The sequence below is a fragment of the Nannospalax galili genome, unplaced genomic scaffold (assembly GCF_000622305.1).
Source record: "Nannospalax galili isolate Female #2095 unplaced genomic scaffold, S.galili_v1.0 scaffold146, whole genome shotgun sequence".
NCBI lineage: Eukaryota > Metazoa > Chordata > Mammalia > Rodentia > Spalacidae > Nannospalax > Nannospalax galili.
The window spans coordinates 7,793,380-7,816,820 of NW_008357929.1; the positions used below are offsets into that span (position 1 = coordinate 7,793,380).

At 46.8% G+C, this 23,441-nt stretch overlaps 2 protein-coding genes and 5 non-coding genes across 9 annotated transcripts; 3 read left to right on the forward strand and 4 right to left on the reverse strand.

Annotated features, from left to right (window-relative positions):
• On the forward strand, positions 1-3,600 carry Borcs6 (BLOC-1 related complex subunit 6). The gene has a single exon (XM_008855756.3). It carries the CDS (start codon positions 1,832-1,834, stop codon positions 2,903-2,905), a length of 1,074 nt encoding a protein of 357 aa, XP_008853978.1. The 5' UTR covers positions 1-1,831; the 3' UTR covers positions 2,906-3,600.
• A 653-nt stretch (positions 3,601-4,253) lies between these two features.
• Positions 4,254-4,327, reverse strand: Trnai-aau. The gene has a single exon. It is a non-coding gene; the product is annotated as a tRNA-Ile (tRNA).
• A 499-nt stretch (positions 4,328-4,826) lies between these two features.
• On the reverse strand, positions 4,827-4,900 carry Trnat-agu. Its single transcript has one exon. It is a non-coding gene; the product is annotated as a tRNA-Thr (tRNA).
• A 207-nt stretch (positions 4,901-5,107) lies between these two features.
• On the reverse strand, positions 5,108-5,189 carry Trnas-gcu. The gene has a single exon. It is a non-coding gene; the product is annotated as a tRNA-Ser (tRNA).
• A 449-nt stretch (positions 5,190-5,638) lies between these two features.
• Positions 5,639-5,710, reverse strand: Trnaw-cca. The gene has a single exon. It is a non-coding gene; the product is annotated as a tRNA-Trp (tRNA).
• Positions 5,711-12,422: 6,712 nt separating this feature from the next.
• Tmem107 (transmembrane protein 107) lies at positions 12,423-14,315 on the forward strand. Of its 3 annotated transcripts, none has more exons than XM_017795024.2 (5): positions 12,423-12,653; positions 12,817-12,884; positions 12,981-13,202; positions 13,834-13,913; positions 14,042-14,315. In XM_017795024.2, exons 1-5 carry the CDS (start codon positions 12,567-12,569, stop codon positions 14,092-14,094), a joined length of 510 nt encoding a protein of 169 aa, XP_017650513.1. In that variant the 5' UTR covers positions 12,423-12,566; the 3' UTR covers positions 14,095-14,315. The 3 variants fall into 3 exon arrangements, with proteins under 3 accessions (XP_017650513.1, XP_017650514.1, XP_008853979.1); XM_017795025.2 differs by having other exon boundaries at positions 12,981-13,081; positions 13,737-13,913; XM_008855757.3 differs by lacking the exon at positions 13,834-13,913 and adding an exon at positions 13,737-13,833 and having other exon boundaries at positions 12,981-13,081.
• A 412-nt stretch (positions 14,316-14,727) lies between these two features.
• On the forward strand, positions 14,728-14,862 carry LOC115068066. Its single transcript, XR_003847449.1, has one exon. It is a non-coding gene; the product is annotated as a U8 small nucleolar RNA (small nucleolar RNA).
• The last annotated feature ends 8,579 nt before the right edge of the window (positions 14,863-23,441 follow it).

Sequence of the window (23,441 nt, forward strand, 5' to 3'; positions counted from 1 at the left end):
TATAGGTGATTATATGATATAAACAGTTGACAGTTGTAGACCCCTCAGAGAGAAACAGCTATTATCATATCATGAGAGTTGGCTCCTTAAGATTGATCGAAACCTGGAGTGGGGTGTCCTGGCAGAGTCTGCCTAGTCACACTTCAGAATGCTGGTTAACATCACTGCTTCAGGCCATCGATTGGTCCAAGTAAGAGCAGCCTTCTTCCTGGTCTGTCTGAGCGTCAATGAGCCTCCATCATAAATGACGTAGTACTACCTAAACCAGAAAATTCACAACCAGCTGGCCACCTCATGGAAACAAATAGTCACTAGTGCTCTTCAAAAGGCAACAGTACCTAAGGCAAATTTGTGAAAAACGGGCCAAAACGTACACTGAATGTCATCTTTGTATTTGGATTGAAAACACATTTTAGTGTTGGCAAAGCACCTTTGGCATCATAAAGATTCCTTAGATTATGTAAAGAAAAATGAACCCAAAGACTTGCAAGAGACAATTCTTTGAGAAACAAACAAACAAAAACCCTTGAAAATAGCAGGGAGCACAAGAACAGAATGAAGAAAGCCAGCCAGCTGCCAAAGTCAAGGTGGTGCTGGTGAAAAGCAAAGTCAGGATTCAGTGCTGATACTCTGCAGTGAATGTGCAAATTTTTCACATAGGATTCCATTTTTTAAAAATGAGAAATCTCATTATCAGCTAAGGACATTAGTGAATTGTTTTAATTAAATAGGAGCTTTGGCTATATTATGCAGCTCACCACTTTTCTAGTGTCTGCTTCCTCCATGACTCTCGAAAGAAATCTCCATCCCCTAACGGAAATTACGAGTTTCTGCACCATGTGGTCCCTGCCTGCATCTTCAATCTCCATGTTGGAAACCCCACACCTCATTTTGTTTCATCCCCAGTCTTGTCTCTGTCTCCTTTCCTGGATGACACCTTTCCCACACCCCACACCGGTTTCTTGTTTCTGTCAAATCACTTCCCTCTGCCTGCAAAATAGCTTGGCTCTTTCTGGTTCTTTTCAGAGTTCTCATCAGAGGCCTTTCCTGACCCTTCGTCTAGTCCTAGGTACTAGCAATCACAACTGTTTCCTGTAGTGTTTATCAAAATTTGCGATGTTTTCATCTGTTGAATATTTTGCCGTGTGACAAAGAAAAAAAAAAAAAGCCTTATCCTCCAATGAGAGAAGCTGAATGTAATGGGGGCAGGAGGCCGAAGAGTGACAAAAGCACAGGAAAGTCTACAGGCCCTGCTACACGCTGTCCACAATGAGTCGCTCAAGGCAGTTCAACCGCCAGGCCTGTCAACCTTCAAGGATGGAACCAATCATTCACGCTCCGCTGAGAATTCGGGCTTTATCTTTCTTGGTCAGCGAGCTAGGTGTGCTCCAACCCTGAGAATCCAAGCTGGATACACGATTTCCATCCCAAGACTTTCTAGGAACCCCAAGAATGATCCACACTTGAGTGCAATTGCTAAGCAGTAATTGTGAGCGAAACAACAGTGGGCGCAGCGTCCAGGCTGCGCCCCCGCGGGATTCCAGCGTTTCAGGATCTGGATCTTTCACGGTCTGCCCCCACAACTTTCCAAAAAGGCGGGGCGACGGCCACAGCTGTCACCTCCCGGCGTCTACGCGGCCAGCTTTCACGTGTGCTGTGCAGTTCAATAACAGCTCTTCTTCCGGGACTTCCTTCCGCAGCGGCCAATCCCAGAGTCCTTCCTGTCCGAACCATTATCAGCCGGCAGCCAATCAGCGCGCAGCTATCAACGCCCCTTAAAGGCGCCGCGGCGGCCGGGGAGCCCCTGGTGGGCCGGGTCCCGGGTGGCAGTATGGAGGCGGCCGGGGGGCGAACCCGGCCCGAGGCGGACGCCTTGGCCGTAGCGGAACCGCAGGCCGTGAGCTCCAGTGGCGGGCTGGGCCGCACACCCTCGAAGCCGCCTCCAGGGCCGAGGGCGTCTGGGGAGGAAGAGGCTGAGAACGTTGGGGTCGCGAGCCGTCACTCTCTTGAGTCCCCGGAGACCTGGAGTAGCAGCGCCGTCCACTGGCCCGAGCCGGACTCCGGGGAGGACGAGTCCGGCTCCCGAGCGACGCCAAGTGGGATCGGAGGCCGCCGGGGGGCGCCAGGGCCCGGGCACAAGCCGCCCCTGTCCTCCGCGCACCAGGACCCGGCGCCGCCCGGGGACCCGCCTGTTTCCGGGAGCGAGCGCCGTCGGGGAAGCCCGGGCGGAGTACAGATGAACGCAGAACGGCCGCTGCCGGAGGAGGGCGAGAAGGACGAGGCTGCGGCGGCGGCCAGAATTGGCCGCTCGTTCTCCAGCCGCCTTCAGGACAGCCGCAGCCTGGACGGGCTGAGTGGGGCGTGCGGCGGCGGGGGCTCCTCGGCGAGCGCCGAGTGCGGCGCGGGCGGGGGACGTCGTGCCACCATCTCCAGCCCTCTGGAGCTCGAGGGCACGGTGAGCCGGCATGGCGACCTCACCCACTTTGTCGCCAACAACCTCCAACTCAAGATCCGTCTTAGTGGCGCCCCTCCGGCTCTCCCTCCTGCCTCTGCGCGGCCCTGCCTAACGCCGGCACCCACTCCCACCATCCCGCCCATCGACCCGGATGTGCTGAGGGATCTGGAGCGGCTGAGTCGCGAGCTGGGCGGCCGGGTGGACCGTCTACTTCGCGGGCTGGGTGGTGCAGTGCAGGAGCTGACGGCGCTGAGCGTAGGCTGCATCCAGACCTACCGCGACGCGGTGGACTCCTTAGGCGAAGCGGTGGACATGAGCATCAAGGGCATGTACACCCTGTTGGCGCGCTGCGAGGAGCTGGAGCGGGCTCTGCAACCGGTTCAGGGACTCGCGCGCCAAGTCCGAGATATCCGACGCACTTTGGAGGTGTTAGAGGCCCTATGCAAGTGACCAGGAGCACAGAGGAGACCATGCCTGACTTGGCCAGGTCAGGGTCCAACAGTACCCTAAGGACTCCAAGGAGCCCTGGAGGGAACTGCCTGCTGGGGGGAGACCTGTGCATTAGAGGTTCTTCCACAAGCATTTAACTGGCCCTGTGCCTACTCATGAGCCTAAGGAGTGAGGATGGGGAAGTTCTAAAAGTTCTCCTTGTGGGAGGGGATTTTGCTCTGCTTCTATTCAGTTGGCCATCTATAGCTACTCTGTTCTTCCTTTTTCCCTAGCTAGAATGCCATCTTGGGACTATAGGCCCTTAGATCTCTGCTGGAGGGTGGAGGCAGGACCCCCCCCCCACCATGTGTGCTCAAAAGGGGCCCCCAGCTCAATTGTAGCTATCCTGATCCCAGTGGCCGGATCTCAGGTGCCAGGAGCTTTAGAAGCTTGAGTGGCCCTTGGCCACACACCATGCAGGGGTGGACACACACCTGCTGGAGGATAACCTCTGGCTTCATCCCTCTAGTTCCCTACAATAACCATGGGGTGGAGCTTTGCATGGTGGAAGGAGTGAGGTAGGAGGTGTCTCACTGCTCAGGGTTCAGGACGAATTGTTGCTGGTTTTGAAGCCCACCTGTTGTGGAGTATTCTAATCAGTTTTGGCTTTCTGAGTTTTTGTGGAATTAAAGTGCTGCTGCTGCTGCTAAGACTGACCCTGTTTGTGTGTGGTGTTGTAGGGGTTGACAAGCCAAAGGAATGGGAATGAAGGTTGGACTGGTTTCTGGAGCACCCTGGGGGTGGGGTCCGGGAGTGTGATGGAGGTGCCAGGCTAGATGGAGATGGAGATGGAGATGGTTCCTGCTGTTGGAGACAGATCTGAAGAAGATAATCACACACAGGGGTCCAGAGATCCAGTAAAAGCAGAAACACAAGCTAGGTTCTCTAGACAAGGGGGGAAGGGGCTCTCAGATCTGGATGGGCAGGCTGGGCTGATCTTGGTTTTGGAGGAAGTTATAAACTATTGGCAGTTCTATCCTGACAATTTGCCACTTTGTGCTGATCAGTCTCATGTATAATGATTTGAGACAATTTTATCCCAGTCAGTGGCACTGTCTTCTCTTTACAATTTACATGGTAAATTTGGGAACATGTTATAAGAACTCTAAAACCATACCACAGTTGTATTTCCTTCCACCCACCCCTAGACACAACCATATTTTGGACCTGATTCAGATACATCTTTCAGTGCAATTTTTTGTGAGAAGTGTTTAAGGATTAGAGATACTGCATTATGAAGTTTTACTTAAGTATCCATTTTCAAAAATCTATAAAGGCCAGCCTGTTTAAAAAGAGACAAGCTAAAAGCTGGCCCATACGGGGATTGAACCCGCGACCTTGGCGTTATTAGCACCATGCTCTAACCAACTGAGCTAACCGGTCAATAGCAAAGACTTGCTCTTATAAATAGCCAGTAAGATGAACAAGGTCGCTCATGCCTTTAATCCCAGCACTCGGGAGGCAGAGGCAGGCGGATCTCTGAGTTCAAGGCCAGCCTGATCTACATAGTGAGTTCCAGGACAGCTGGGGCTAAAGGGAGACACTGTCTCAAAAAGACAACAAATAAATAAATAAATAAATAAATAAATAAATAAAGATATCAATGCACAGTCTTGTTACATGAAAATCTTTCAGGATAGAGCCATTATAGAAGACGTGAAAGCAGAATATACAAGCCAGCCAAATGAGTAACCTATACAGCTATCACTCAAGAAGCGATTCTGGCGTTTGATTGCTCCTCAGGGAACGAAAAAGAATCGCAGGAGGGATAACACACAGTGACGCCCAAGCCCCTAATACAAAACTACGGCAGAGAATGGACATGGTATTTAGGTAGGGTCCAAAGAATTTTCTAATGTGTAAAAATCAAAAGAAATCACAAAGGCACCGCTGGGATTCGAACCCAGGATCTCCTGTTTACTAGACAGGCGCTTTAACCAACTAAGCCACGGCACCCACATAAGCCTAGTACATCTTCACTACTTGGCCAGATTAAAACCATGGCAGACGAAAATCTGGGAAGCAATGTTTACCCGTGCTGGAAATATAATTGAAAGGATGAGATGCACGGATAGGAGAAACTGTTAGGATGACAGGGGCATCGATTGTGAGGCTACAGGATGACGAAGGGCAAAACTGAATACAACACCAGCAATCGCTCAACGACGAGGATGGGATTCGAACCCACGCGTGCAGAGCACAATGGATTAGCAGTCCATCGCCTTAACCACTCGGCCACCTCGTCCACAAGATAATGCTGAAGCTTCTCGTCTCTGAGACCTGAACTCTGTCCTGTTGGTTGGGTTCCTTGTGCAGAAGAGTACATTTTCAGGGAGTTTGTACAAGCAGAGCGATTCGCGGTGCAGAAACCCAGCAATCCCCTGGCAGGCGCGAACGCCATACGCTCCAGCTGCGCCTGTCCCTGGGAGCCCCTCTCTGCGCCCAGAATTACTTGGATTATCCGCAAAAAAAAAAAAAAGTCTGCGCTATCACTGAGCTACAGTGAGTGTGACAGGGCGACGTCAAGATTTGACACCGGAGCCTTACCTTTCTTGTTCTTCACCAGTCTATCCTCATCTTAAAAGTTTGTTTCCATCAAGGTTCAGTCTCCTCTCCATATGCTACACATGTTTCTATTAGTTTTCCTTCCGGGCTAGCCTCGAAGGAAAAAAAAGAAATATACCGTAAGCCAGCTGACCCCGACGTGATTTGAACACGCAACCTTCTGATCTGGAGTCAGACGCGCTACCGTTGCGCCACGAGGCCGGCCGGCCAACTTGCTGTACAGGTCTTCTCTTGACTGTTGTAAGAGGACCCAAGTCACTGCGTTCCTGGAAATCCACCGAGTGGAGACTGCGCTTTTGGAGCAGACAGATTCTCACCTCTGGCTCAGTGGTATCCCCGGGATCCCTTTGAAGACCTTGTGGGTGGCGCTCAGTGAACCCCCGCCCCCGGATCCCGTCCCAAAGGAAACCATTGATCTGATTACATTATCATACTGCTCAGGCCTGGCCTTAAAAATTCAATCAGTCCTAGTCTTAATGAATCCAGGCTGACGCTGGTATGTTGGCCTACCCCCTTCACCAGTCTGTCCTCATCTTAAAACTTTGTTTCCATCAGGGTTCGGTCTCCTCTCCATATGCTACACATGTTCTCTGTCTTCAGCTGCCAACCCTGCACTCGCTCCTGTGTCCAAAGAAGAGTGCGTAGAGCCAACCTCGCGGCGCAGTTTTGGACCCAGGTGTTTGGCGACTGCTGGACACCTTCCCTTCCCTTGTCATTTCTTTTTCCCAGGCCTTCTGCATGCGCCATGACTGTAAAAGCTGAAATGGAGATTCGTTCTCGACCCTTTCCTCTTCCTCACATCTCATTTCCAGCCTCTAAGTCCTGTCCATTTCGTTCCTTTAGGAATTCTGTCAGCGCCCATTCCCCATCCCCATTCCATTCCCTCAGCCTCCCTTGCAGGCACTTTGTATCAGACTCCTCTCTGATCTTTTGGCTCAGGAAGTCTCTAAATGCAAACATGATTCCATCATTCATTGGCTTAAAATCACAGGCTCTTTGCGTTCTGGATTAAGTCTTACCCTCTTGGATGGGCCCATAGGGACAAGAAGTAAAGCTCAATTGTTAACAAGCATTGGCTCTTCATACACAGTTCATAAACAGCCTACTTACATTTGTGTAATCTTATTTTTACTTTAAAAAAAAAAAAAAAAAAAAAAAGATAAGCCTCTCACTAAGTTTCCAAAGCTGGCCTTGAACTTGCAATCATTTGGCTTCTACCTCCCTAGTGCTAGGATTCTAGAAAAGCTGGGCCCAAATTAGCTTCAAAGTTCTGGTCCTTTTTTTGGGGGGGGGGTTGTTTTGAGACAGGTCCTTACTCTGTAGTTCTGGCTGGGCTGGTACTATGTAGTTCATGCTGGCCTTGAATTTTGAAGTCCTCTTGCTTCAGCCTCCCATGTACTGGGAAGAGCTACCAACTGGTCTTTTCTTTTCTTTTCCTTCCTTCCCCCTCTCCTGCTTCTTTTGTTCTAGAAATGAACAAGGCCTATTACATGCTAGGCAAGCAACTTCTCCACTGAGCTACATCCTTAGCACCTTTGTATCGTTTTCAAATGGTCCCAATTGTCCTTGTACGACTGTCTATAGTATTGCTTGATGGTCTTTTGAAATACTTATTTTAAACCTGTTTGGCCCTTTCATGTCACTCAACTCAGAATCACCTTCTTCCTCACTTCAGGGGAATCTTTCCTATATCTCCTCCAAGATAACATTGGAAATGTTACTTACTTTGTTTTGTGTTGAGACAGGGTCTCACTCTGTAGCCCAAGCTGACCTGGAACTCCTGACCACCTTCCTCCCTCAGGCTTCCAAGTGCTGGGATTGTGTTAGACTTTTTATTTTCTGCCAGGGTCTTACTAAATTGCCCAGGCTAGACTTCTTCTATAGCCCAAGCAGGCTTTGAACTTTCAGTTTTCTATCTTCAGTCTCCCAAGAAGCTGTGATCACAAGCTTGTGCCTCCTGAGTGAAACTGTTGTTTTTTTGTTTTTTAAGAGGGAGATTCAGGAGGCAGGTGGATCTCTGTGAGCTCAAGGCCAACCTGGTCTACATAGGGAGTTCCAGGCCAGCTGGGGCACCAGGGAGACCCTGTTTCAAAAAGACCAAAAAAAAAAAGAGGGAGAATCAGACATAATCCTTTATTTTCTATTCAAATATTATTGGGAAATGCCTTGTAATCACAGCACTAGGGGAGAGTGCGGCAGAAGAATCTCAAATTCAAGGCCAGCCTGAATAGAGTCAGACACTGTCTGGGAAGAAAAAAGAAAGAAAAAAACAGGTATGGTGGCACACTTTCAATCCTTGCACTCCAGTGAATTAGAAGCCAGCCTGGTCTACATGGCAAATTTAGTAGTAGTGAGATTCTGTAAAAAAGTCAGGCATGCTAACACATGCCTTTAATCCCAGCATTTGGGAGGCAGAGGCAGGCAGATCTCTGTGAGTTCCAGGCCAGCCTGGTCTACATAGCGAGTTCCAGGCCAGCTGGGGCTACAGGGAGACCCTGTCTCCAAAAAGAAGAATAAGAATAAGAATAAGAAGAGGAGGAGGAGGAGGAAGAGGAGGAGGAAGAGGGAGGGGAAGGAGAAGAGGAGGAGGAAGAGGAAGAGGAGGAAGAAGGAGGAGGGGAGGAGGAGAAAGAGAAGCAGGAGGAAGGAGGAGGAAGAGGAAGAGGAAGAAGAGGAGGAAGAAGGAGGAGGAGAAGAAAAAACTATGGGTGAAGGCAGAAGCAAGAGGATCAGGAGGTCAAGGCTATCCTTCGTTACATAGTGAGTTTGAGGCCTATTTGTTTGTTTTGAAGGGTAAGCCAAGACCCCAAAAATGGTTCTGTGTAACAAAAGGTAGAGTGACACTGACACCCCTAGATGTACTTTATTTTGTAGGTTTTTACTTTTGCATCATGTAAATGTTTGCTATAGTTATAAAACACAATTGTAAAGTTAAGATGATGGCCTGGGGGCTGGAGAGATGGTTCAGTGGTTGAGAGTCCTGGCTGCTCTTACATAGGACAGGTTGGGTTCTCAGCACCCACATGGTGACTAACAACCATCCTTAACTCCAGTTCCAGGGGATCTGACATCCTCTTCTGACCTCCTCAGGCATTGCATGACACGGTGCACTGACATACACATAGGCAATACACTCATACACATAAAAAATAAAAAAAAATTTTAAAATGGTAGAGCCAAGTGTGATGGTGCACACCTGTAATCTCAGCATTTAGGAGCCAGAGGCAGGTGGATCTCTGTGAGATCTAGTCCATACTGGTCTTCATAAAGAATTCCAGGCCAGCTGGAGCTACAGGGAGACTTCATCTAAAAAAAACCAAAAAAAAATTTTTAATATTTGATTATTATTTTATGTGTATGAGTTTATTGCCTGCATGTGTGTAAATACACCTGTGTTGTGCAACACCCTCAGAGATCAGAAGAGGGAGTCAGATCCCCTGGAACTGGAGTTACAGACAATTGTTAGCTGCCATGTGGGTGCTGGGAAATTAATCTGGGTCCTCTGCAAGAGCAGCCAGAGCTCTTAATCGCTGAGCCATTTCTCTAGACCAAGAGATTTTTTTTTTTTTTTTTTGTACTTTTGAAGCAGGGTCTCCCTGTAGCCCCAGCTGTCCTGGAACTCACTATGTAGACCAGGCTGGCCTTGAACTCACTGAGATCCGCCTGCTTCTGCCTCCCAAGTGCTGGGACTACAGGCATGCGCCACCACGCCTGGCTAAGAAATTATTATTATTATTTTTTTAAAGATTTGTTTTCTGTGTATGAGTGTTTTGTTTGCATGTATGTATGTGAACCATAGCTGTGCCTGGTACCACAGAGGCCAGAGAGAGTGTTGGGTCCCCTGTGGAGTAACAGGCAGTTCTGAGATACCATGTGCATGCTGGGAATTGAATCCAGCTCCTCTGCAAGTGATCTTTTTAAGAAAATATTTGCTTATGGGGCTGGAGAGATGGCTCAGCGGTTAAGATTGCAGAGGACCTGGGTTCGATTCCCAGCACCCACATGGTGGCTCTGAACAACACAGGTGCACTCACATACATGCAGACAATACGCTCATACACATAAAACAAAAATAATAAAGTATTTAAAAAAGATTTTTAAATGCTTATTTTTATTTTGTGTACATGTGTTTTGCCTAGATGTATTTAAGTGCACCATGTGCATGCAATGCCTACAAGGCCAGAAGAGGGCATCAGATCCCCTTGAATGGGAATTACAAACCATTGTTAGCTGCCTTGTGGGTTCTGGGAGCTGAACATGGGCCCTCTGGAAAAGCAGCCACTGAGCCATCTCTCCAGCCCCAAGAAGTAATCTTATATGAAAATGTAATTATATAGTTTGACTATCTAGGGGCTTGAGTGTAGCTCTGTAGTACAATTCTTACCTAGCATGTTCCAGGACCTGAATTTGATCCTCAATATATAGGAGTTAAATATATAGGGACCTAGCTGGGCAAGGTGGTACATGCCTTTAATCCCAGCACTTGGGAGGCAGAGGCAGGTTGATCTCTATGAGTTCAAGGCGAGCCTGGTCTACATAGGGAGTTCCAGGCCAGCTGGGGCTCCAGGGAGACCCTGTCTCAAAAAGCCCAAAAAACACCCCCAAAAACAAAAAGACACCCCCCCAAAAAGAATATATATATATATATGAAGCGTCAGTGCTGGAAACTCTTCCTTATGTTTTATAATGCTGTTTCATGTGTCAATGATAATACTGTATGAGACTCAGAAATGAACTGGGTACAGTGGTGCATACCTCTAGTCCCAGCATTTGGGAAGCAGAGGCAGGTAGATCTCTGTGAGTTCATAGTCCAGTCATGGTGACATAGCAAGTTCCAGGCCACCCAGGGCAACATAGTGAGACTCAAAACAACAAAACAAAAAACCCAGAAGGGAGAGTGGGAGTGTAGCTCAGTAGTAGAGTGCTTGCCTAGAATGTATGAGGTCTGAGGTTTGATCTCCAGCACTGGAAAAAAAAAAAGTCAGGAAATTGACACTTCTACAATGCTATCATAACTACATTCCACTTGTTGTCCCTTAGAATAAAAACAAAAACAAAACAACAAAAACAACAACAACAACAACAAAACCCTTTTCTTTTCCCTGGTCTGGGGATCTCTTATTAAAGTTGCCATGCCAGATTTGTTGCTTTTAGTTTGAAGGAACTCCTCAGTCTGTCTTTCATAATTTTTGACAAAATATTTTGGCTTTCGTTGCTGCTATTTGATAGGTAAAAAGTTGGCGGAGAATGAGCGAATGGATGATGAGGCACCGAGGCACAGCTAAAACTCCATCAAAATAGGGTTTATTAGCAAAGGAACACATGGGACAGATTCCCTTCCGGGCAGGGAAAATGTTTGCCCACGGATTGTGAGCTGGGGTTTATATATGGGGGCTTCAGGGTGCTGAAGGTGGGAAGTTTCTTGGGAAAAATTAGTGGGGGGGGGCAGGAAAAGCAAGGCTTGTAAGCCAGGATCTGGGTCAGGAAGTGTTTACTTTTTTGTCCTCCTAAGACAAGGGAAAAGCTGTTGTACTAAAACGGCTCCTAAAAATCTGTAGTTAACAGGCAGAATCTGCTTGTCTTCCTAGAACAGAGGAAAGGCAGGCTGCCTCTTACAAAAATCTGCTTCCCTTGACTTCAAAGGCCAAGGTGCTTATTAGCTCAGTTCCCTTTTTCAGGCTTGAAAATCCAAAGTCCATAGGACCCTGTTGGGGAGGGGGGAAGCTGCTGCTGTTTGAAACCCTAATACTACTGTTGTTTGAGACACAGTCTTCTTGTAGCCCCAGCTAGCCTAGAACTGGCTATGTAGACCAGGGTGGTCTTATTCTCACAGAGATCTGTTTGCCTCTGCTGAAAGTTTTTTTTTTTTTTTTTTTTTATCCTGTTCCACCCCCATCCCCCTTTGAGCTCTGAGTTTTTTTCACCCGCTACTATAGACTTCGGGAGACAGAAACAAATTTCTGTTCGTTAGTCAAGTTCTTTAAAATTCAGGAATGGTCCATTTTCAAAACCTTTTCTTTGATGTTATTGTCACCCTCCTAAAATTTTATTTATAGCCTCTATTACCTTGCTCTGTGTGTGTGTGTGTGTGATCTCTCTCTGCCTATAACATAAACTGGAGGGAGGGACTCTAGTCTTATTTATCAATCTTATTTACCAACCAGAGCGCCTGGTGCTTAAGAGACAGTCAAATATTTGTTGAATAATAAAATCAGAAATGCCTCTGAGCCTTGTCGTTTAGACTGGCATAAAGGCACTCAGCAAAGGGCTTAGAGGTCCCTTGAATGGGACTCAGCTGTGAGCCACGAAGTGGGGAGAACTTTCCGATCTGCAGGGATTTCACTTGAAGCCCTAAGTCACTCAAGGTCACCTTATTAAGAGGTTCTTGGTCTGTAAGTGGGCAATGACCAGGGCCCGACATCTCAAAGCGTCCCAGTCTGCTTTAAGCCTCCCAGGGACTCAGAAGTTATTCCAGTCCCTAGCTGTGCTTCTCACCCTTTCTGGACCAGTGAGGATCCACTCCGTTCTCAAACACGCATCTCACCTACATCCTATTGGAACAGTTCCAAGGGTTGATTGACACTTTGCTGCTCTCGGCAAGTCTCTCATTAAATTGAGGCAAGCTGTCCCGGACGAAATCAGTCTCCCTTAAGGAAGGTTTAGATCTGGGGTGACTGAGAGCCAAGCTAGGCACATCCGCCTCTCCCGGTTGGATCCCTTGTCTCCTCCCGCCCAAGGTAGTGGGAAGCTACCCGTAAACAGAGAAGGGGGCCTTCGGCTAGGCGGGGGTCGCCATGCGGGGACGCTCAGCCTGGTTTCGCATCTCGCCCGGGTACTCAAGCAGGAGCCAGCTGCTCTATCGCGAGACTTCCAGAGGCTGCGAGGCATCGCGAGACACAGTTACCAAGGCAACTGGGCGGCCCCGGAGCCGCGGGAAGAGGCTTAAGCTGAGTTCTGGCCTGCTTGACCTGGGGACTTCAGGAGTGAACCTCCTTGGGCTTCCAGCCTCCAGAACCACGGCCTCTGTTCAGGACTGGGGTCCTTGTCCCCAGAAGCCATGGGTCGGATCTCTGGGCTCGTGCCCTCTCGGTTCCTGACACTCTTGGCTCATCTGGTGATTGTCATCACCTTGTTCTGGTCCAGGGTAAGACGGGGGTGTGCCCTCCTGCTGCTGTCATTCTCATCTCAGAGTGAACCACCCCATCCCTCATGGACCCAGGGTCCTACCCCTGGGTTGCGCTGACTCCACGCCCGTCCCCGCAGCCCGTCCCTCTTTCACTTTTGTTCCTTTGTTCCCGGCTCATCAGGAAAGCAACATCCAAGCCTGCCTGCCTCTCAGGTTCACCCCCGAGGAGTATGAGAAGCAGGACGTCCAGTGAGTTTTTGGGAAGGGATGAACGCAGAGGTGGTGGGAGTAGAAGGGTCTTAAAGAAGTGCAGAAGTTCTGACCCAGCCCCTTTCTTCTCTGCAGGCTGGTGGCCTCTCTCTGTCTCACCCTGGCCCTCTTTGCAGTGGAGCTGGCCGGCTTCCTCTCAGGAGTTTCCATGTTCAACAGCACCCAGAGCCTCCTCTGTATCCTTTATGCCTGCCCACCGTCTCCATGTGACTCACAGCCATCACAACTCTTTCTAGCTACCTCAGGCCTTTCTGGCACAAAAGTCTCTGAACTAGGTGGCAAGCCGAATCTCTCCAGGTGAGAGAGCTTAGGCAGTGTGACGGCATTAATAGTCTTCAAACGTTTGTTAAGCCCTCCTCTGGATGGGAGTAAAACCCTTTTCTCCCCCTTGAGAGGGAGGTACACACACACATCTGTAAGTCAGTGTGATAAACACAAAGCTATTGGAGTGTATAAAGTACAAAGCACTCTGAGAACTCAGGAGGGACGGAGAAAAATGAGGCACATAGTAAGACTCCTGAGCTTTGAATTGTGGACCAGGAGGACCAGGGCCCTGGAGAGATTCCTGTAATGTATCAAGTCTTTCAGCTTCTTGTGTGGTCTAGGGTAGGCATGGAATTGTGCAAGGTTGCCCCTAGAGATAAGTCAGGGTAAGCTCAGCCCCTTAGTTACACAGCTGTCCAGGAATTCAGAAGGTATGGCTGCTGCTGGCTGTGGCACCTTCAGTAGGACGAGGGAACAAGAGATGAACCTGGGTTCAGGTACCAGCGTTTTGGGGCCCATCACCATCTGTGATCCAAAGACTTTCCTTGACTTTGGTGTATTTTTAAGCCATTGCAGCTCACTGTAGTGCGTCTGTGGCTCTGTCCTTCTTCATTTTCGAACGTTGGGAGTGTACCACATACTGGTATATTTTTGCCTTTTGCAGGTGCGGTAACACCCATTATTTGAGAATGGGGTGGAAAGTCTCTCCCAAATCTGAAGGTTTTCCCCACCCAGCTTTTTCCTGTATGTATGAAATTAGTAGTGTTTTGAAGTTTAATACCCGCCCCTAAGCCCACGCCCTATACTTGTGTTTTGGAGATTTGCGTGTTTGTATTGGGAGGGGTCCTAAACCCACCCACTGACTTCCACAGCGCCGTCCCGGCTGTCACTGAAACGGCATTATTCATCGCTGTCTTTGGGCTGAAAAAGAAACCTTTTTGATCATGATGATGGGAACGTAGAGAGAAGGCTGGACAACGGGTGAGCCTCCCAGGTTCCTGGAAGAAGGAAGGCATAGACTTCACCACTCATCGGCCCCTCCCAGCTGCTTCTGTTAGCGGATGATGGAGTTGGAATAATTATTTCTCAAATCTTGGATTCTAATTTTTCATTTATAGTTTTGTAATAAAATCTATTTTATAGTAAGAGCAAGACTGACAGTTTTTTCCGGAAGACAATTGGATGGGTTAAGAAGCTGGTGTAAAGAAAGGTTGTTTTCCAGCCTTTACTGGCTGGGAGACAGCAGGGGACGCTTCTATTCGGAGTTTTGAGGTAGAAGACGAGCGGAAGTGAGTGGGCGGGGATATGTAAATAACAGCGCAGAGGGTTCGCGCTTTTAGTATGTCGTATGTGAGCGGAGCATTCTGGGAGGGATTCGTTTCTCGTTTTTTGGCAGTCAAATGAAAAATAAATTACTTTAGAAGATTTGAGAATAGGTACTACAATCGAATTGGAAGAACCCTAACCCCCCGGTTTTCTCGGACTAATGTTGTATTCTCACCCTCGCTTAGTCGGCGATATCTTTACTGAATAGGAAAGGGTCCACATTGTTTTTCTATCGTCAGGTGGGATAATCCTTACCTGTTCCTCCTTTGGGAGGGCAGATAGAAAGTGATGATTGGAGATCGCATGATACGTGATTAGCGTCTCTGCGTAATCAGGACTTGCAACACCCTGATTGCTCCTATCTGATTCTCTGACGATCAAACCACTTTTTGAAGTAATAATTAACAGAACTTGAGAATTTGGGCTTAAGACTTTTGTGTATGTTATATCTCTTGATAACATCTTGCTATGGAATGACTATGCCAGGTTCCTGTTTGACGGAGAGATCGTATGCTTTCCAGTCCTGACTCTAGTCATTCCAAATAGGCAAAAAGCATCCCAGGAGAGATGCTTTCTAAGGATGTTCTGCACACGTGCACAGCCTTTTCCTCTGACCTTCATCCTCACATTCAGTTGACAAATATTTTTGGTGCTCCTTATTATATGCCAAGCACTATTAATAGTACTGAGGAAATAGATGTGACTATGATCCATATGCAGCTTTGGCCATCCAGAAACAGGAAACACTTTCCAGTACTCCCAGAGTAATTTAATTATATATATTACTCTGTGTTTTGTGGGGAATACATGGGTGGGGAATGCATGAGCATGTGTGTGTAGGTCAGAGTTCAAACTCAAGTGCTTTGCCTCAGGAGACATCCATCTTTTTTTTGGAGACAGGATCTCTCACCACTCCCCAGCCAGTGCTTTCTTTTTTTCTTTCTCCTCGTCTTTTTGAGACAGGGTCTCTCTGTAGCCCCAGCTGTCCTGGAACTCACTATGTAGACCAGGCTGGCTTGACTCTCACAGAGCTCCACCTGCCTCTGCCTCCTGAGTACTGGGATTAAAGTTGTGCTCTACCACACCAGGCTCCAGCCTTTTTTTTTTTTTTTTTAATGAGATAATCCCAGGCTGGCCAGGTCTCAGTTCTCTAACTGTGGAACAATCTCTGCCTGCTAGGTTCCAAGGGTAGATTCCTGCCTCTAAGCTGTGTGGTAGGGAGCAAGTCACTTCTCAGTTCCTTATGTGCACCTCAGAAGTAGTTACTACAGATTGCAGCTGTCTTGTCTTGGTCAGCACCAGAGGATTTGCCAATTAGCATCAGAAACAATTTTTGTTTAGTTGTGATATTGGTGGCTTTCAAGATCTGAGGACCAGCTGGGGTGTTTCAGAGACCCTTTTCATAATCAGAGGAATGAAGTCTGTAGCCACAATCTTGAAGAATGACTCTGAGGCTTGAGTTCTAAAGATCCTCTCTCTTGATGGTTCCTCCTGGATCTATGGTTGTCTAGCACCTTCCATGAGGGTGTTAAGTCTGTTTTGGGGCTGCATCTGTCTCATGATTGATTCCTGCAAGGCATCATCCAGCTTGAAGGGCAGCTGTCTGACTTTTGTTTAACTTCCTTGTTACTTCTCAGTAATAAATACCTTTATGGGGGTGTGATGGAGCATGCTACAGCCACCTATGAAAGAGATTAAATTGGCCCAGGTTAGTTTACAGAATATCTCATGGGACAGTTGAGAGGGTTAATTGAGATAATCCAAGTTAGGTGGGGAGGAGGGAGTGACAGGGTGTCAAGCCTGTGACATCTACTCAGGATCTTTTCATTGATTGACTTGGACTCTGGAACTCTTCCAATCATGGTGAACATCTATTGTTTTCACTTGTTTAGCATCCATCCTTTTCTTACTGGCTCCCTCATTTGCCTTTGGGAGCCCCCCCCCATTCTTTGTCTTTTTGTTTAGTAAGTGGCTGAAAGCCCCTCCCTCCTACTCTTCTCTCTGCTCCAGGGATGGTCAGGTGGTCCAAGCTTGGCCAACAGGAGCATCCCATCTTCCCTGCCCTAGTGATCAGTTCAAGTATAAACTTCAACAAGCCAGGACCTATGCTTAGGCTATAAGAAATAAAAACATGCTGTAAAATAAACTGACTAAAACAATGTAGGAGTGGGTGAGATGGCTCAGTGGGCAAAGGTGCCTGCTGCCAAACCTGATGACCTGAGTTTAATTCCTGGAACCTACATGACAAAGGAGAGAATCAACTGACTCTCTGACCACCACACGTATACTGTGGCATATACAGCACCACACAAATACATGTATCATAAATAAACTGTAATAAAAAACCAAACCAATGTAGTACAATTGCATGATTATACAGGGTAATGGAACACACTATAAAGTACAGAAAAGGTACTAAACAAATAGAATCTAGTGGGTAATAAGGATTTTATTTATTTATTTGATTATTTATTTATTTTTGGTCTTTTTTGTGGCAGGGTCTTTCTGTAGCCCCAGCTGGCCTGGAAGTCACTTATGTAGACCAGGCTGGCCTTGAACTCACAGAGATCTACCTGCCTCTGCCTCTCGAGTGCTGGGATTAAAAGCATGCACCACCACACCTGGCTAAGGATATAATTTAAAAACAAGTCAGGAGGCTGGGTGTGGTAGTGCATGCCTTTATATTTGTGACAGGGTCTCATTATGCAGCACTAGCCTAGAATTTGCTATGTAGACCAGGCTGGCCTCAAACTCACAAAGACCTACCTGCCTCTGCCACTCAGCCTCCTGGGATTAAAGGCATGCCCCATTGCTCCTAGCTGTCTAAGGGTTTTATAGGTAATGGCAGAAACTGGACAATAACTGAAGTAATTTCTACTGAGATGGTTAATTCTCTAGGCTATCCTGGGCTGAACCAATGGAGGTCTCACATGCTCTAGGAATGTGCTTGTAGCTTAACCAGGGAGATAATCATGCTACCCACCCAGTTAGGGGTACTTGAAGCCTCCCCTGTCCAACTCTGACTCCAGCTCTGACCTTGACTGTTTGCTGTTAGTCACTTGGCCAGCATTACTACCCTCTGACCTTACAAGTGTCTTGAATGCTATTAAACTAAGCTCTCTTTGTTCTCACATTTACTTGATCCTCTTATAGCTTTACCATGACAGAGTTAATGTTATCCCAGCTACCAAGCTGTAGGTGCAGTCTTTCTTGTTTACCTCATACTTAGCTCCTTGTCTATAGGGTGACCTGGGGTAGTCTCCTAGGTAGAAGCTTCTTGTCAGAAGCCATTTTTACTTACAGTTAAGTCTGTTATAATTAGCTGCATTAGAAGCAAGGACATATAAAAGGATAGTAGTGCCTTACACATGTTCCTCAAAGGCTTTGCCAGCCTGCCTTCACTGGCCCAGAACCTTGTCCTTCCTTTTATCTATCTAGCTTAGCTGTCTTATAGCCAGCTACCAATCCTCTTACTCATCTTCCTCACCACTCCAGACTCACGTTTTAACCCTTAAACTCCTTGTAATTCCAGCCTCTGTTCTCACTGCAACATATGTGAGTAACTTGAATTTTTACCAAGGGTACTTTTCCCTTAGTATCTATAGACAGCTAGCTCATTTTTCACTAATACTTAGGAGGCAAAGGATACCAAGAAGACCATCCTGGGATACATAGTGAAACCCTGCTTCTAAAATAAGTATCTTGGAATGGGGTTTTTTATTTTTGTTTGAGACAGAGTCTCCCTGTACCACCAGCTGGCCTGGAACTCATTATGTAGACCAGGCTGGCCTCAAACTCCTGGAGATCTGCTTGCCTCTGCCTCCTGAGTGCTGGGATCAAAGACTTTTGCTACCACACCTGGCTTAGAATTGTTTTTTTTTTTTCCCTGTTTGCTATCTTTTATTAAGAAGTCCCACACTCTCATGAGACAAATCAGACAAGTGGAATTTTTTTTTTAAGATTTATTTTATTTGGGGGGGGTGGGGCTGGAGAGATGTTCTTGCAGAAGACCCAGGTTCGAATCCAAGCACCCACATGGCAGCTAACAACCGTAACTCTGGTCCCAGGGGATCCAACAGCCTCTTCTGACCTCCTTGGGCATTGCACGACATAGGTCCACTTACCTACATACAGGCAATACATGCATACACATAAAATAAAAAAATAAAATTTTTAAAAGGGTTTTTTTTTGGCAGGGTCTCCCTGTAGCCCCAGCTGTCCTGGAACTCACTATGTAGACCAGGCCAGCCTTGAACTCACAGAGATCCACCTGCCTCTGCCTCCTGAGTGCTGGGATTAAAGGCATGCACCACCATGCCCAGCCTAAAAGCTTTTTAAAAAAGATTTATTTTCTTTTTATTTATGTGTATGTATGTATGTGTGGGGATGTGTGCATGAGTGCAGGTGCTCTGAGAGGCCAAAGGTCTTGGATCCCCTGAAGCTGGAGTTAGAGATGGTTGTAAACTGCTGATGGGAACTGAACTCAGGTCTTCTGAATGGGTTCTTAACCAATGATCCATTAAAGTGATGGTACTCTAGCCTCTGGAATTTTTATTTTTTTAGACAGGATTTTTTTGGGGCTAGAAATGGTTCAGTGCTTAAGAACAGTGGCTCCTCTTGCAGAGGGCACATAGCAGCTAACCATGGTCTTTAACTCCAGTTCCAGGAGATCTGACACCCTCTCTTCTGGCCTCCATGGGTGTTGCATGATACAGTTGCATTTACATACATGCATGCAGGCAAAATACTCACGTACATAAAATAAATAAATAAATAAATAAATAAATAAATAAATAAATAAATATTCGTTTTGGTTTGGTTTTTCAGCTTGTTTTAGAGTAGTGAGAGATTTATTCCTGAAATGTTTACTTCAAATAAAATTAAAAATACTTTTTTTTTGGGGGGTCTTTTTGAGACAGGGTCTCCCTGTAGCCTCAGCTGGGATTAAAGGTGTGTGTTACCACACCCAGCCTAAATATATTTTTTTAAATTTATTTTTGTGTATGAGTTTTTTGCCTGCATTTATATATGTGTGTGTGGTGTCTGCAAAGACCAGAAGGGGGAGTTGGATTCCCTGGAAATGGAGTTACAGACTGCTGTGAGTCAATATATGGCTTCTGGGAACAGAACTCAGGACCTCCACAAGAACAGCAACTGCTCTTAACCACTGAGTCATCCTTCCAGACCCTTTAAAAATATTTATTTATAGCTGGGTGTGGTGGTGCACCTGACAACCTGAGTTCAATCCCCAATACCCACATGGTGGAAGGAGAGAAACAACTCTCAACAAATTGTCCTCTGACCTTCACACATGCACCACACACACACACACACACACACACACACACACACACACACACACAAAATAAAATAAATTGTAATAAAAATAAAAAGTATCCAGGCGTGGTGGTGCACGCCTTTAATCCCAGCACTCGGGAGGCAGAGGCAGGCGGACCTCTGAGTTCGAGGCCAGTTTGGTCTCCATAGTGAATCCAGGCCAGCTGGGGCTACAGGGAGACCCTGTCCCAAAAAGACCAAAAAAATAAAATAAAATAAAAAGTATATGCCAGGCATGGTTGTGCATGCCTTTAATCCCAGCACTCAGGAGGCAGAGGCAGGAGGATCTCTGTGAGTTTGAGGCCAGCCTAGTCTACATAGTGAGTTCCAGACAGAGTGGGAGAGCTGCAACTAGAAACCTAGTCTCCTAGCTACCAGGCCAAATCAGTTTTCTCAGTTCAATTGCTACACACTGGGCACACACTACCTTCCAAACTCTGGCCATGGCACATAATATGGACCCCCATCCATCCACCCACTCAACTAAGTTAAACTCTGTGACTCTCTAATGAATGGATGGTTGAGAGTGAAGTTTGAAGACAAGGAGGCCACTCAGGCTCCCAATTCCAGAAGATTCCCACTTGTCTAGGACTTAACGTCCTCGTGGAGGGCTCTGGTATGTGGCACGCTGTCCATGCTACCCTGCATTGACCAGAGGCCTGGGCTTGGCCTGCTGTACTGGGAGGAACTGCCTGACTGTCTAAACTGATACGAAATGATCAAAACTTATCAGCCCAACCAGTGCTGTCCTCAGAGAACCTGGGCACATAAGTCCTGCAAAAGCCCCTTCTTGCCACCCAGGTGCCTATCAAGCTTACCATTAATCTTTTATGCTCAATTCTCATTGTATCCTCAGCTGGTCTCAAACTTTCTTTTCTCCTTCTACAGCCTCCTGAGTGGTTTTGGAATTATCAATGTGCCATTCCCAGTACTTTCTTTTATTTTATTCTATTTTTGAGATAGGGTCTCCGTATAGCCCCAGCTGGCCTGGAATTCACTATGTAGACCAGGCTGGTCTCAAACTCACAGAGATCCACCTGCCTCTGCCTCCCAAGTGCTGGTATTAAAGGCGTGTGCCACCATACCTTGTACTAGTTTATTTATTTTTGAGACAGGATCTCCATGTAGCCCTGGCTGTCCTGGAACTCACTATGTAGATCAGGCTGGCCTTGAACTCACAGAGATCTGCCTGCCTCTGACTCCCAAGTGCTGGGATCGAAGGCATGTGCTACTATGCCTAGCCACTTTATTATTTTTCATTTTCATTTATTCTCTTTGCTGAAATCATCCTTCTGATCTTTCATTTGCTCACCTCATTCCTGTCATTGTGCTCAATACTTACACAGGGAAGACTAAATAGATTAAATAGATAACCACTTTTAACAACCAGGAACCATGCTACAGGCTTATAACCCCAGCAGGAGGCCAGCTTGGACTACATAGTGAGACTGTGTCTTAAAAAACAGACAAATGGGGTGCTGGAGAGATGGCTCAGTGGTTAAGAGCACTGACTGTTCTTGCAGAGGACCTGGGGTCGATTCCCAGAACACACATGGTGGCTACGAACCATCCTTAACTCCAGTTCCAGGGGAACCCAAAGTCCTCTTCTGACCTCCGCAGTATTGCATGACATGGGTGCACTCACATACACACAGGCAATACACTCATACACATAAAATAAAAATAATAAATAAAATACAAGAAAAAAAAACCCAGACAAATGGCTGCGCATGGTGGCACATGCCTTTAATCCCAGCACTTGGGAGGCTGAAGCAGGCGGATCTCTGTGAGTTCAAGGCCAGCCTGGTCTACATAGTGAGTTCCAGGCCAGCTGGGGCTACAGGGAAACCCTGTCTCAAAAAGATCAAAAAGAACAAAAGAAAAAGAAAAAAACCAGACAAATGGGGCCAGAGAGAAGACTCAGCAAGTAAAGGCACCTGTTGCAAAGCTTGACCTGAGTTCAGTCCCCAGCACACAGTGGAAGGAAAGAACCAATTCCCCACAAATTGCTCTCTGATATCCACACTGATGCAAGTGGGCCATCCCCAACAAGCAATAAACAAAATGTAATTTTTAAAAAATTTAAATTTATTTTTATGTATTATTTTTTTGTTTTGTTTTTTTGAGGTAGGATCTCCCTTTAGCTTCAAGCTGGCCTGAAACTTACTATGTGGTCCAGGTTGGCCTTGATCTCACAGAAATCTGCCCACCTCTGCCTTCTGGGTAGTAGGATTAAAGGTGTGTGCCACCTTGTCCAGCTTTAATTTTGTGTATGAATATTTTGGCTTCGTATATGCAAGTATACTACCTATGTGCAATGCTCACAGAGTCCAGAAGAGGTTTTTGAATTCCCCAGAACTGGATTACAGAGGTTAGTTAGCTGCCATGTGGGTGCTGGGAACACAACCCAGGTCCTCTGCAAGAGCAACCAGTGCTCTTTTTATTGGTCTTTTTCTGTAGCCCCAGCTGGAACTTGCTATATGGAACAGGCTCTCTCACTGAGATCTACCTGCCTCTCCCTCTTGAGTGCTGAGATTAAAGGCATGCACCACCCTACCCAGCTAAAATATAATTTTAATTTTATTCTTTTTAAATTTTTTTATTTATTATTTTTATTTTATGTGTATGAGTGTATTGCCTGCATGTATGTGAGTGCACCTGTGTCGTGTATTGCCTTGGAGGTCAGAAGAAGGCTTCGGATTCCCCTGGAACTAGAGTTAAGGATAGTTTGTAGCTGCCGTGTGGGTGCTGAGAATTGTACATGGGTCCTCTGCAAGAGCAGTCAGTGCTCTTAACCACTGAGCCATTTCTCCAGCCCTCAATTTTATTCTTTTTACTTATTATTTTTTTTTTTTGTCATTTTTTGAGACAGGGTCTTCCTGTAGCTCCGCTGGCCTGGAACTCATTATGTAGACCAGGCTGGCCTTGAACTCACAGAGATCCACCTTCCTCTGCCCTCCTGAGTGCTTGAATTAAAGGTGTGCACCATCACTCCTGGCTTAAAATATAACTTTTTTTAAAAAACAAACGTGATTTTTCAAAATTTTTATTTTATTTTGTATGAATGTTATGCATGCATGTGTATAAGTGTACCTGTGTCATGTGCAGTGCCCATGGAGGACAGAAGAGGGTGTTGGATGCCCTGGGACTGGAGTTACAGATAGTTGTAAGCCACAATGTGGATGCTGGGATCCAAACCCAGGTCTCTTGCAAGAACAGCCAGTGCTCTTAATTGCTAAGCCCTCTCTCAGCCCCAAGATCTGAGTTTTTAAAATTTACATGTATGTGTGTGTACATGCATGTGAATGTGGGTGCCCATGGAGGCCAGAAGAGGGCTTCAGGTCCTTGGAGCTAGAGTTATAGGTGGTTGTGAACTGTCTAATGTGATTGCTAGGAGCAGAACTCCTCCTGCCCTTTGGAAGAGCAGCAATTTCCATTTCTTTAGTCCCAAGATATGATTTTGTTTTTTTGGTCTTTTTGAGACAGGGTCTCCCTGTAGCCCCAGCTGTCCTGGATTCACTATGGAGACCAGGTTGGCCTCGAACTCACAGAGATCCGCCTGCCTCTGCCTCCCAAGTGCTGGGATTAAAGGCATGCGCCACCACACCC

What these genes read in the sequence shown, in the direction of transcription:
- Borcs6 (XM_008855756.3), top strand. Translation starts at nt 1,832, where the DNA reads ATGGAGGCGGCCGGGGGGCGAACCCGGCCCGAGGCGGACGCCTTGGCC.
- Tmem107 (XM_017795024.2), top strand. Translation starts at nt 12,567, where the DNA reads ATGGGTCGGATCTCTGGGCTCGTGCCCTCTCGGTTCCTGACACTCTTG. An exon ending in TCACCTTGTTCTGGTCCAGG is followed by an intron (nt 12,654 to 12,816) that starts GTAAGACGGGGG and finishes CCGGCTCATCAG; the next exon opens with GAAAGCAACATCCAAGCCTG. An exon ending in TCCCCACCCAGCTTTTTCCT is followed by an intron (nt 13,914 to 14,041) that starts GTATGTATGAAA and finishes TGACTTCCACAG; the next exon opens with CGCCGTCCCGGCTGTCACTG.